General features: G+C 37.8%; 1 protein-coding gene across 1 annotated transcript; it reads left to right on the top strand.

Annotated features, from left to right (window-relative positions):
* The first annotated feature begins 8,697 nt into the window (after nucleotides 1-8,697).
* Nucleotides 8,698-14,245, top strand: LOC146893787 (uncharacterized). Its single transcript, XM_085691466.2, has 3 exons — nucleotides 8,698-9,027; nucleotides 10,176-10,242; nucleotides 13,606-14,245. Exons 2-3 carry the CDS (start codon nucleotides 10,189-10,191, stop codon nucleotides 13,978-13,980), a joined length of 429 nt encoding a protein of 142 aa, XP_085547592.2. The 5' UTR covers nucleotides 8,698-9,027; nucleotides 10,176-10,188; the 3' UTR covers nucleotides 13,981-14,245.

Genomic DNA, 14,245 nt, shown 5'->3' with positions numbered 1-14,245 from the left:
ACACTGTTTGGTCATTAGCTCTAACTTCTTATTGGCTAACTCTTACATATTAGTTTAACCCATCTCCATTAATCTACATATCGCCGCCACATGGCAGTGGCTTACCAGAGATTCTAACCAGCATCCATCTCAGGCAGAGAATTCATGGCTTCTCTCACTCTGCTTTCTTCCTCCCAGAATTAAGTTCTCTCTTCTTTGCCTACCTAAGTTCTGTCCCTATCAGCTAGGCCAAAGCAGTTCCTATATTCATTAACCAATGAAAGCAACATACAAACAGCAGGAACTCCTACACCAGAGTACAGAGATTCTGACTTGTAAATATGAATGGAAATATTTAGCACAATTATATAAAATAAAATTCATATTGATAGATGCCAGTACTTGCAACAGTCAGATTAAGTACCTTATATAAAGTCTAATTTACTATTCATAATAACCTTGTGAAGTAGATATTATTGACCCCCATTTTAACAAGAAAACTGAAGCTGAGAAGATTTATGTGACTTTTTAGACAACATAAATCATAAACAACAGGCTAGTCTATAACTCATCCTGACTAACTTGCAGTGTTCCAATATTCCAGTACTCTGCATTGGAAGGTATATTTTAAATCAATTAGAGAAGAGCTCATGTATTTTTAGATTACAATTTTATATTATTTTTTCTTTATAGATCTTTAGAAACTAAATATTGAAATATTATAATCATGACTTAATAACTATAATTAAACAAAATATGGGAATGTGGATGGAGTCCTGTCTTTTCTTCTTTAGTCTTATTTTGAAAATAGCTCAATCTTTGCATGTACTGAAAATAACTCAGTTTGATCACATATATTCAGACTCCTTTGTTCCTCTAGAGAATACTATGATAAGCATGTAACATTATGTTAGCATGCAGATGTTCTACACACACAGATGTGTTTACAAGAAACTGGGAAGTTTTTACTTCACCTGATACAAAATACTGATGTCACAGTCACAACTAAATAATTGTCCTTGAATACATAATTAAGCTTATATAAATATATTAAGTATTCATATTTAGATAACAATCATGATGTATATAAAAAATAACTATATAAGTTATTTGTTGCTTTGAGGTCCATGGAATGATTTTAAAAAATTCTCCAGTTCTAAGAGTTAGGAATATGAATATATTATTCATTCACTATTCCTGAAAGATTATTAATAAAAACGCAAGTAAGATATTCAACTTGAAATAAGGGTATGTAATTTTGTAAAAGAAACTGTGGGTAAATTTATGTAAAAATCAAACAATAGTAACCAGAGTAAGCAAACAATATTTCATTAGAACAAATGCTTATGGGTAAATTGTTATGAACAATTCTAGGAGACACATGACCACAATACTTTGTATTAATGAGTTATTGAGAGTCATTCCATATAGCTTATAGCTTAAATTACATGGCTGTGGCATTCTTCAACTCTCAGCAACTGTGAAGACTTGAAGAAGGAATTGCACAAAACTATGCCTAGCAACTCTGTGTCACGGAGGAGGGCAAACTGGGTTCTATCACTTCCCTAAGATTTGTAGGAAATTAGAGGTTGAAGGGAGATGGAGAAACATTTCTTTCAGGGAATAGCCACTGGCAAGTGTTCACGTTCCCAACTCATGCTCCAATAAACACCCCAACTCAACTCTTTAAGACACCAGAAAAACCAAAGAAAACCAGCCTACAAACCACAATTCCAGAGAACTTAGACAACAATGAGGACACTAAGAGAGACTTACATAGATCTAATCTACATGGGAAGTAGAAAAAGACAAGATCTCCTGAGTAAATTGAGAACATGGAGACCTTGGGAAAGGGTTGAAGAGGAGAGGGGAGAGGCAGGAAGGAGAGCAGAGAAAAATGTAGAGCTCAATAAAAATTAATAAACAAAAAGACATCAGAAAAATAGTCATGAGTGAAGAAGCAAGAAACTTCTCCTAGAAGAATATAAAGTAGTTGAAGGGTGTAAAAGGAAGAGAAGGAAACTATAACAATAAAGGGTAAATGAATAAGGAACAAAAGAGGGTGGCACATGGAAGAGATTAACAAACACAAACTGGTAATTTCAAAAGACAATCAAATCAAAGCACAATTTTATTGGGGTAAATGAACTAAGAATTGCATCCAACTAAAAACAGAAATTTGAATTACTACATAAGTTAATAATTTTTTAAAATATATTTTTATTGATTCTTTGTGAACTTCATAAATTATATTTTGCTTTGGTGTTTTTTTAGAAAAAGTATTTTTTATTTATTATATTATTACTTAAAAAATACCAATCCTCCCTCCATAGATCCTGCTACCCCACCCCCTCCAACCCTAAAGGAGTGCCATGCACCCCGCCCTGTGGAAAGTCCAAAGCCGTCCCTACTACCTCTAGGCTGAGCAAGGTTTACATCCAAAGAGAATAGGATCCCATGAAGCTGTTACATGGAGTAGAGACACATTCCAGTGTCACTATCGGTGGCCCCTCAGTCTGCCCCAACTGTCAACCCCCTTCAGAGGGGCGAGGTTGTTCCCATGCTCCTTCACTCCCAGTCCAGTTGGAGTTAGTGAGCTCCCATTAGCTCAAGCAAACTGTCTCAGTGGATGAACCCCTCATGGTCTTGGATTCCTTGCTCATACTCTCACTCCCTCCACTCTTCAACTGGATCTTGGGAGCTCAGTCCAGTGCTCCGATGTGAGTCTTCATCTGCCACCGGAGGAAGCTTCTATGGTGATATTTAAGATAATCATCAGTCAGAGTACAGGGTAAGGTCAGTTCATACACCCTCTCCTCTATTGCTTAGGGTCTTAGCTAGGGTCATCCCTGTGGGTTCTTGGGCATTTTCTAGGGCCAGGTTTCTTGCAAACTCCATAATGGCTCCTCCTTCAATCAAGGTATCTCTTTCCTTGCTCTCATATCTGCCCTTCCTCAATCTCGACTATCCCATTCCCTCAAGTTCTCCTCAACCCCCCTTCATAAAGTATATTTTGATCATATTTACCACACACTACTCCCCATAAATTTCTCTTGATCAATCTTCACCATTCTACCACTCAACTTCATATTCTCTTCTGTTTAAACAACCAAACAAGTACTGTTAATCCTGCCTTTATAATCTGAGGTGTGGGGTCATTGACTAGAGCCTTGTTAATCAACCATAGACCACATCGTCTTGTTTTTTATTTGGTTGGTTGGTTGTTTGGTTGGTTGGTTCATTGTTTTTTCTTTCAATTTTTTTTTTGCTTCTGTGTGGGAGGTTGCAAGGGCAGAGAATAGAAAAACATTGCCTGATTTCAGTTGAAAGCTATTGACTTGACTCCTCTTCAACTCTTTTTTTAAATGAGAAGATGAAGATGGTCCTCTTGATTGTCATGACCTGACTGTAACAGAGAGTCCAATTATCCACTTGCACCTCTCTTATAGAGCACACATTTTAAATGTTCTCTACCACACCTATTGCTATATAATGCACATAACTCTCTATCTCTGGGGAAGTGTCTTTCTTCACATCCTTGTCAGCCTTGGAAATGCGACTGTCTTAATTGTTTGATTAGTAAAATATAATATAGAATATAAAGTTGTATTTAGCACATTGAAACTGGGTATTCTGTATTTCGTGCCTTTTATTTTTATTTACGGTCTAAGAGCTGCACAACCCAATTGGCCCTGGGAGGAAACAACACTGTCAAGTGGCTGAAACATGCTGACAGTACGTAGCACATGATATGAAAATAAGGGTTACATAGTAGTTTCCTCGAAATTAAAATCTTCTATCTTGGAAGGAAGTTTCTTAAGACCCAAGATGTTAGAAAGAAGGTGAAACATCAGGTTGTTCTAAGGGGAGATGGAACGTAACGTCTTGTAGGAAACCTCCTTGAGTTCAAACAGCAGACAACTCAAAAACTTCAGGAAGTCACAAAAGGGACCAGATTCACTAGATTCCTCCATCTTCTCGTATACATGAGCAAAAAAGATTGAGGACAGACACACAGACAAGCTGAGCTGCCTAGAAGATGCGCAAACCAACTGATCTACCTGTAAAGAACATTCTCTAACATGCTGAGCTGCCTGTGGGCTTTTCAGTAAACCCATGAGCTTTCATAAGATATGATCCATGCTGGGTGGACTTTGAGTCATTTCTGCTCCTGTAAGTAACTTCCCACCAATATTCCTGTGAGTAACCCCAATAATACTCATTGGTAAACCAAGTTACACTTTGGTGGTATTTCTACTTTGGTCTATCAACAGTTTCCTATCTGGTGAGCAGAAAATTATTCATGTCTCCTGACGAAGAGTCAGATATCCATAGAGACAACAATAACTATTTGCCTTTGTCACACACTGAAGACTTTGGTATTGCTACTATGTCAAAGCCGATTAAATAAAAGTCATTACTCTTCTAATCTATAAAAGACCTCTCATGAAAATGGCATCATTACCATTTAGTCACTTCTTCTACTATAATTTATTAACATCAGCATTAGGTTTCCACTACCACTATGAAAAAAATCCTGGTTTATTACCCTGTCTTAAGTGTCACAATTACTCTAGGGAACATCATAGCCCAGTAAGACCTACCTATTTCCTTCCCTTCCTTCTTCTCTGCACCTTGAATGACCTTTCCTTCCCTTCAGTTCTCCAACAATATGTACACTTTTTCATCACACAGATATAAACTCATCACCCATCTATAAACTGCAAATGGCAATACATACTCAGCATTCTAATATTCACAGATATAGCACCTAGGCAGTATCAGTATAGAATTCTTCAAGCAGAAGATACCTAACTCCTTAAACACTGTCTACCAAGGTTCACACAACTTCCTCTCTTGTCTATCTTAGATTTTTATTTTGTTTTGTTTTTGTTTTTGTTTTCAAGACAGGGTTTCTCTGTAGCTTTGGAGCCTGTCCTGGAACTAGCTCCTTGTAGGCCAGGCTGACCTCGAACTCACGGAGATCTACCTGCTATTGCATTCTGAGTGCTGAGATTAAAGGCATGCACCACCATTGCCGGGCATATCTTGGATTTTAAAATTTGTCAATTCAAACACGAGCTTGCCAACAGTTTCAGTATTCATTTTTGCCCTTATAACCCATCAAACTGGAAAAATAACAAATAATGCCAGAAACAATTGCTTCTTCTACAGAAGAGTTATCCAGTGCTGCTGAACACGGCATACAACTTTACCTTTCCATCGGAAGAAAACAGAGTTCTCATAAGCAATTACAATGATTATGCTTTTAATAAGGGTTCTTTTTATCTGCTTTCACTGTCCTCTTAACTTTGGCTGCTTGGAAACTCCGTGCTAAATTTCCAACTACCTTGCAAAGTGGTTTGAACTCTTCAGTGTGGGGATCTGCAGCATCTCTGCTCCAGGAGCCAGAGGTGGAGGCTGTCTCCAATCTGCAAACTCTATCATTACCCACATCCTGTAATGCCAGACCTTCACAGTCCAGTCACTGGGATCTTTCAATCGCTCCACGGGATTTTTAAAATGCTCTATAACCTCCAAAGCATGATGAATATTTAGGGAACCAACTCCTACTCTGAACAGTCTAAAGCAATCACATTTGTATAATATCCTAATCAAAAATAATAGTTTTTGCATTTGTATTTCATCAGAATTAAGTATTACACCACAGGGCAACAGATAGTAAATATCAAATGTCACTGTATTGTTGGTCTAAGTTTGCTAATTTAAGTATATTAGGAAAATACTGTCACCTACTACATAAGTATCTATCCTAGCAATAACATGATTCTCCTGATCTTTGAATTTCCTGTGACAAAAGACAGCAGCTCTATGAAAGTATTCTTCTAAAAAAATATTGATCCAACCTTTGAAAGCCATGAATTAACTAAATATTAGCTTGAGTGATCATTGTGTCTTAATAGTCACATGCTTCTGTTTGTTTGGGCTGCTCTAAAACTTTTCAACCCACAACTCTATGAGAAATCACCCGTCTTGACAGTGTTAATCCTCCTTTCTTTAGAAGCAGTGATCCATTACAATGCACATCACACCTGACTTAAAGCACCTAGCTAATAACTCTTAGCATCAAAAGAGAAATAGGTATTGATGCTGCAATAGACCAAATTGTCAGAGGAAAGGTGATTCGGTGTTAACTCTGGCACAGAATCATTCCCAGTGGTGTTAGACCTGTGTAACAGATAAGAATGAAGGTTTTCAAAACAATAATGGGACTTTGTTTTTACTTTCTTACATTGCTACAATATTTTGAAAAACATTGACACTCCATCAACACAAACACGGAAAGTGATCATATAGCCATCATTGACTCACACATGTTCATACAAAATCTGTGAATCCCAAACAATTATTCAGTTCTAAGGAATCACATTCAATGTAACTACAACTACTCTGTATTTTACACCCACTATGTAATCGATACATACTGAATCAAAGAAGAAAATAAGGACTATAGGGAGGAGGAAATAAACTCAATGACAGGTTTCCAGAAGAGACTGAGGCACAGTGAGAAAACATAGTATATAAGATTCACACAAGCCAGCTAATACATGTTAACCCCAGGCTTTAAGTGACTGTAAGTTCACTTGGTATCTTCAAGGTAATGTAATGCTACTAGATGCATGACACCTACTTCTGTTAACAGGAGACATGGAGCATGTAGGGGTCCCAACACTGAAGTAAGCAGACGCATCAAAGCATGGATTAACCAAAATTACAAAGCGGTAATTTTCACTCAATTTTTAAGTAAAAATACTTCTTAAAATTTCCCAATAAGTAAAAGCTTCATTTCATCATATTTTTATTAAATTCCTCATGTTAATAATGGAAACTATCACATAAACTTTTAAACACAACTTGTTGTAGCTCTTCCTTAAAATATTTCCATACAAGTGCCTTGTAAAGAATTTAAACCAGGAGGAGGAGAGGACCTCCCAAGACAGAGGAAATCAAATGTATTGTTCTCTTGAGACAAAGGAGAAACTGGACTAACAGAATTCACCAGGAAAGGGGATAGAAGAGAAAAAGAAAGGAGGGAATGTGTGGAGGAATGACTAATGAAAGAACATTTTAAACCCATATGGAAATCTACCAGTGTAGAAGCTTTCTAAAATGCATCACATAGGAAAGCAATCTAAACGGAGTCACCAAACAATAAGAAAGATAATGCCCAACTGGAGATCTTGTGCTGTCAAGTAAAACCTCCCAGGCTAGGATTGGTTACATCTTTGGGGGGACTTCCAGAAACTGCCTAATGTCACAGGCTATTTCCAAGGCTACTGGTTACTCTCCACAACCTAATGATAGGGTCCTGTTGTTGGAAGAAAACATTTGAATGTGTCATCAAAAACCTATAATTCAAACTGGGGCCTAACTAGAAGCTCCAGACCTATGGACTAGTTGGGAGGTACTTTGTGTACTGCTAGAAAAAAAAAAAAGTAATGATCAGTATCTCCTAGCTACAAACAGTGGAATCTGTAACAGAGACTTGTCTACAAGATATATTGGTGTCATTGTGACACCAATATTAGGGGAGTAACCAGACACTTTCCGACAGGTTTTAAGGCACATGGTGCTGTGGGAACTCATTCAGTCAATGGCCTTTGGAATGCTGGCCCACTCCAAAGCGTAGTCTCAGTTACTATATATGCAGATATAGGGGCGTGTGCGAGCCCCTTGGCTGCTGAATTCAGTTCCAGTTCATTACATACAACCCATATCTGACACTAATAAAGTGGTCAAGAGCCTGAGATTACATAGGTCATGGTCCTAGGGGAAAATCTACTACTATTATTCTGACAAAGGAACATAGCAATAAAAAGACTCCTACTGGCATACTGATGTAACAACAGACCAGGGCCTCACTCAGACCTCATCAGAGAAGCTCCATCTTGCAATAAATTTAAACTAAAATAGAGACACACAACTGGACAACATGCGAAGAATGAGAGACTTTGGAGCACTCAGTCCTAAGGCGTAGATCTTCATCAGAGTGCTCCCACCAAGGCTTAGAAATCCATACAGCAGAGACTGTAAGAGTCGGAGGGATTGATGACTCCATGAAAGCAGAGTCTTCCACATACAACAGGCCTGACACACACATGAGCTCAGGCAACACATGCAAGGCTTGTGCAGGTTCAAATCTGATGATGTCCACGCACTGAGAAGAGAAGTAGACACAGGCTCCCATCCCTAACCAAGAAGCCATCTGCAATTAATACATGATGCAAAAAGAAAAATCGGTTTTCTCCACTGATGTCTCACTGGGTATACGAGCCACACTTCAGGGAAACACAAAGCTCTCCAGCCATCCCCAGCACTAAACAAAAACTGCTCTACTAGGTCATTGTTGTGTAAATGTGAGAAATAATGCAAGAGAGCAGACATGTAGACACTTGCAAGTTAAAATTATGACACCACTGCATTAGTTCAGATTAAAATTTAAAATTGAAATCTAGATCACCTAAACAGATCAGCCATTTATTTTAGAAGCTCAGGATATTATTAGCATGGTACCCTGAGTGAGTGAGTGAATGAGTGAGTGTGTGTGTGTGTGTGTGTGTGTGTGTGTACACACGCAACATCTATTCAAAAGTGATTTTTAATTCTCATCCTAATTAGGGGGAAATAGAAAATACAATGAGATTAATACATAATAAAACATGATCAGAATAAACAATTCCTTTCTTTTTCTTAAAATAGAGAGTGTGCAGCACAGCCCCCACTTTCTAAAGCACATTGTGACTCATTGCACAGCTCCTGAGTCGGCCTCGCACACTGAGAAACACAGCGGATTGGGAAGTGGAAAGAACACAGAACCACACTGCCAAGCTGGCACGGATGCTTCCTGTCTGTAAAGCACCAACCGAGAAGTTGTTTCTTCTTCACTTGCGTTTCTTTTACTGCCAATGAAATCACACTACAACATATATAAGAGCCGAGAGTCTGGGCCTTTGTCCTTCATCTTCCCCGACTCAGAAATAACCTCCTGGACAGCAGACAAATCAGCTAAGAAGAAAATTCTCCAAGGTAGGTGCCTGGAACTAAGCCCTTTAACTTGACATTAAATTTTGTCCAGCTATAGAGATAACAATATAAAGGGCTGCTTATAGCATATTCTTTTCTCATCACTGCAAGAATAAGTGCCTGCAAGAAAACGTAAGTCATAAACAGTATTATGTTTTGAAAATTTTTGCAAGAAAATTATTCATGTTGATCCCTTGGAAGAGTGAGTCCACCAAAGTCCACCAAATTCCCTTCCTTGTCTTTGTACCTTATGGTTCTTTGACATTCATGATGGTCTACTCTCTTATGTACTCTGAAATAGAATGACATAGCATATATATTTCCAATTAATTCAGTTGTTTTTTAAGCTTCACATGAAATTTATATTAAGAAAAACCAAGGTGTCACATATGCTCATAGTATCTGGTGAAAATTTGTTCCTAAGTTGCTTTCAAGGTTTGCATTGTTTGGCTGCCACATTTACACTATTAACAGAGTTGACTGTGGGAATTGACAGGTCACTGTGTGCAGTGGTATGAAGGCAGAATTCAAACAAACTGGCTCTGGATATTTATCACAAAGTATAAGAATTAAAAATAAAATAAAGTTAAATAATGAATTTTCTTCTGTTCTACATATTGATGGAACATAGTCAGATGTTAGAAAGCAGATTTGAAACATTCATTAAGGACAAGATGACTTTGCAGAGTGGTAAAGCTAGTCTGTATATTAAGTGATGCTTTGATATTTAGTATCATCTAACAGAAAAACTTCTTCTTTATCTACTAGGTGAAATAAGAAATCAAACACAAGTCTACAGAAGCCTGTAATTATAAAACAAAACATGTAAATGAAAATTTCCTTTCGATATAATTACTGCTAAAGCTTTACTTTGGAAAGCTTCTGTTGTTCAGAATCTTCATGGACAAATATCTGGATTCTCTCCAGCATCAGCTCACAAGTCAAATGTGAACATTAGCTGCATTATTACAATCATTCATACAATCAAAGGTTATGAGATGACCATACTACTGCACTAATACTGAGCCCAAGATAAGGACAGGAAAATTATTTTAAGATGTGTTGCACATACACCATGTTCTGAGATAATTCACAAATAATGCCTTTTGTTTTTAGAAGTAATGCTAATCAGCTATTGTGCTTACTTTCAGGAGCTGCCAAAAGATGAAGTCTCTATATTTGTTCTTGGGCTTTTGGGTTCTTGGAGGATGTTTCTTGGTAAGTATCTTTAATCCCTACCATGGATCTTCATATTCTCATGTTAACTTTTATATAAGACATTTTTACATTATTTATCTACCTTTCTTAAAATATATGAGCTGTGCATTACTGAGATGCCACTCTAGTACTTTAAATTCTACTTTTAAATTCTTGTTTAATTTGGTAGTCACTTAAGACTGCCATATTGGATGCTCAGATTGATAACCTTATACAGATTTATTACAGATAAATCCCATGTGTTCCCATACTCCAGCAACTGCACAGGTAGCTCTCCTTGGCCAACTCTTTAAGCCGACCTTAAACATATTCATGTCCTCAGAATACAAGAGAAAACTGAGCTACTATTTAAAGACTCATGTTTGAATTATCTAAACAACCTTTTCCTAATAAAATTAATTTAGCGACCATTCCAATCCTACCAGCAGTTCAGTGCAATAGCATGCATTTGATAAGTCCATGAGTTACATGAAAATGAAGATTTTTAATAACTGTTGCCCTCTATTAGAAAGGTATAATCTTTTCGTAAGAGCAGAGAAACAGCCAAACATCTTATTTATTATATGTACTTTTCAGTTGCTTGTGTATATTACCTCATTTATTACTCAAAGATAATGTGGCCAAGAGGCTGTTATTAACCAGATTAAGCTACGAACTTATATCCAAGGGATCTGTGTTTTCGCTATATTATTCTTGAACCATAAATGAAGGAGATTATCTCCAAGTCCAGGTTCCATAACAGTATAGTTTTTCTTTCTAGGACAATCTTTTCATCATTTTTAAACCCTCTAACTTAAAACACAGATAAAATTGAAGCTAACCATTGTGAGAGGATTAAAACATTAGGAAAATGACAGATATGTCCAAGAAAGTTTATCACTACATAATATTCATATCAATATCAGAATGTCCTAAGGAGACACAGGAATTTTCTTTAATTGCATCACCTATAAAAATAATGTGTTTTATTTTCCCACACTTAGAATTTATTCCTTGGCAATTAAAGTGAAATCCCGAACTTGCTCCCAAAATGATCAGTCTATGAAATGGAACCCCGTGTTTCTAATGTCTGCCATGATTCAATTAACTGCAAAAAGCACAGAGAGCAATGATCGCATAGATGTGTCTTAATACATTATATTTCATTAATAATAGCAATAGAAGAGTTATACTGGTAGGAGCCAAACAGAAACATGAGGGGGAGAACAAAGGGAGTGAATTTGGCCAATCTGACTGCCCTTTAGTACGGAGTTATAATGAAGTAAGGAAGTAAGTGTAAAAGCCAGCAGTATAGATGCTTTAAGACAAACTTTTCAAAGTAGAGAATGATGTGAGGCAATGTTCGTTAACCTCTGCACACTTTAGTTAAGGGAGACCAAAAATTTGAACGATGTGTTCACATGAGAAACTTATAATGATACAGAAGAGATGAGAGATGTTGAGAACTGAGCAAACAAAATCCAGGGGACAGGTACAAAGTTGTGAGATGGTATTAGATGATTGGAAGTAGATGGTGGTCGTTTTCTCAATGAACTCTGCTAATTAAATGAAGTGATATACCATAACGGTCAGTAAAAGAAAAGGTTCCAAGTCCCTGGGAAAACAATGGGAAAGTTGTTCTCTGATGTCATTAGTGACTTTAATGGCTGCATAGCCTAGACTGGGGAGGGAGTACATTTTTACCTGCTGCAGTCTCTTGGGGAAGTAAGAGGCACTGCACCTGCAGGAGACATGGAGACTCAGGATGAGGTAGAAAACTGAGAAAAAGGAAGCTGATGTCAACATGGAATAGTATAAGCCTCTAGAAAGCGGGAGAGGGCAGACCAAAGAAACTTGAGGATTCCAAGGCAGTGCTGGAGACCATGAATCTCTGCCATACATTGCCTATGACGTCTTCTACCATTGTTCATGAACTTGAACTTGAGGAGACAGTTTCTTAGGGTATGCCTACAATTTAGAATAGTGAGGGCAATGTGTCAGACGAACAAATTAGAGTAAGACTGGGGCTGGAGAGATGGCTCAGAGGTTAAGAGCACTGACTGCTCTTCCAGAGGTCCTGAGTTCAATTCCCAGTAACCACATGGTGACTCAGGGCCATCTGTAATGAGATCTGGTGCCCTCTTCTGGCCAGCAACCATACAGAGAGACAGAACACTGTATATATAATAAATAAATAAATAAATAAATAAATAAATAAATAAATAAGAAGTCTTTACGCCAATGAAACCATCAACTCTAAGCAATCTTGACTTAGAATCATCAGCGTGGAACTAGGAGCACGCACTTACCCTCTAGTTGGTATGGCCCTTGTGTTTTATAGTCTTCTGACCTCATGCTGTGACTGCCTTGACAGTGAAGCAATTCTCAACCTTTCATCTATCTAAAACTAAGCATGTCAACTTCCTAATGCATTTGTTTCCTGTGATACTTCTCAGCTATTTTTATGGTTAATGATTTTATACTTTATGCAAACATTGCTAAACTACTGGGTTCTACCATAGCAAATAATAGCACCGACTATTCAAAACTTGCCGTACCAAGGCAAGCATTGCCTAGACATTCTCTTTAACTGCTGTATAAAATTGTTCATAGCAAATTACTTTATGAAAAGGGCCTTAGGCATGACTAACAATATCACACAATTGCAGTATTGAATGGGCTCGACTTTGTTTATTAATGTTTTTATTAACATAAAGTAACCAGCTTTCCTTGTGGGATGTTCATATTCTATACATAAAGTAACCAGGTTTTCTTGTGGGATGCTCATATTCTATTTGGATGGATTTTCCCCACCCCACACGTGTCTCCAGCACACAGCACCCTGTTCCCCCTTTCTCACACTGGACTCTTTTTATCAGTATTAATCCTACTTTTTCCATATAATAAAACATGAAAATTTCATAAAAATAAATGGAACTAGAAAATGTAGGGAAAAACAGGAACCCACACTCAGAAAAACAAATACCATTTATTCTTTCTTAGAGCCTAGCCTCTAACTCTTAAATACATGTATTGAGGCCAGGGTAAATATGAATACAGACCAGGACCTAGAAAACAGCCATGAAATAATTCTCTGCTTTCTTGCTGGTCATGAGCCAGAGGCTTCTCCGATCTATTATAGCCTAATTACCATATGATTCTTGCCAGTACAGAGAATTTTTATTATAAATCAATTTGCTTCTGCCTCCAGCATTATAGAACTTGTTTTAGAAGAACATAGCTGATAAAATCGGCCAGGAAATGTCTTTGGAGAGCGGGACTTTTAGGAGCCATGTTAAAAATTCTACCCACCACAGAAAGTGTACTTGCTGATAACTGTCTGAAATACCTAGTTTAAAACTGCTTAATTCCTTTCTCCCACAGACTGGTGAGTGTCACAGAGGCCCCAGAGGACGACATGATCCTAGAGGACCACCACCTCCTCCTCCCTTTGGCCAAGGATTTGCTGGACCACCTCCCCCTCCTCCCTTTGGTCCAGGTGCTGCCCGACCACCCCCTCCTCCTCCCTTTGGTCCAGGAGCTGCCCGACCACCCCCTCCTCCTCCCTTTGGTCCAGGAGCTGCCCGACCACCCCCTCCTCCTCCCTTTGGTCCCAATCCACCTTCCACACCAAGACCTCCACAACCCGTAACTCCAATTGGTCCTAATCTCACTGTAACTCTTTTCCCAATACCAGAAAATACAACTCGTTTCAATATCTCCCTAGCTACTCCTATTGCCTCAAATTTCACTAATTAGTTACGAAACTTGTGGCAAAGTTTAAAAGCCCTCTGGCAGTTAGGTTGAGATACTCCAAAGCACTGTAAAATTCTGGGATAAATAATCTTTACAGGCTTAAGTAACAACCCCTTCCCAAGCGTTATACAAAATGAAAATAAAGAGCTGAGCAACTTTACAAAGCATTTATTATTGACATCAGAACGATGACCATACCATATAAGGTGTTACTTGAATAAAAGTAATTTTCCAGAAACTTAACATTGTACCATGAGGCATAATGATC

Source organism: Myodes glareolus, chromosome 8 (genome assembly GCF_982192425.1).
Source record: "Myodes glareolus chromosome 8, mMyoGla1.1, whole genome shotgun sequence".
NCBI lineage: Eukaryota > Metazoa > Chordata > Mammalia > Rodentia > Cricetidae > Myodes > Myodes glareolus.
Note: the sequence above shows the minus strand (reverse complement) of the source record. Positions and strands in the feature narration are given on the sequence as shown.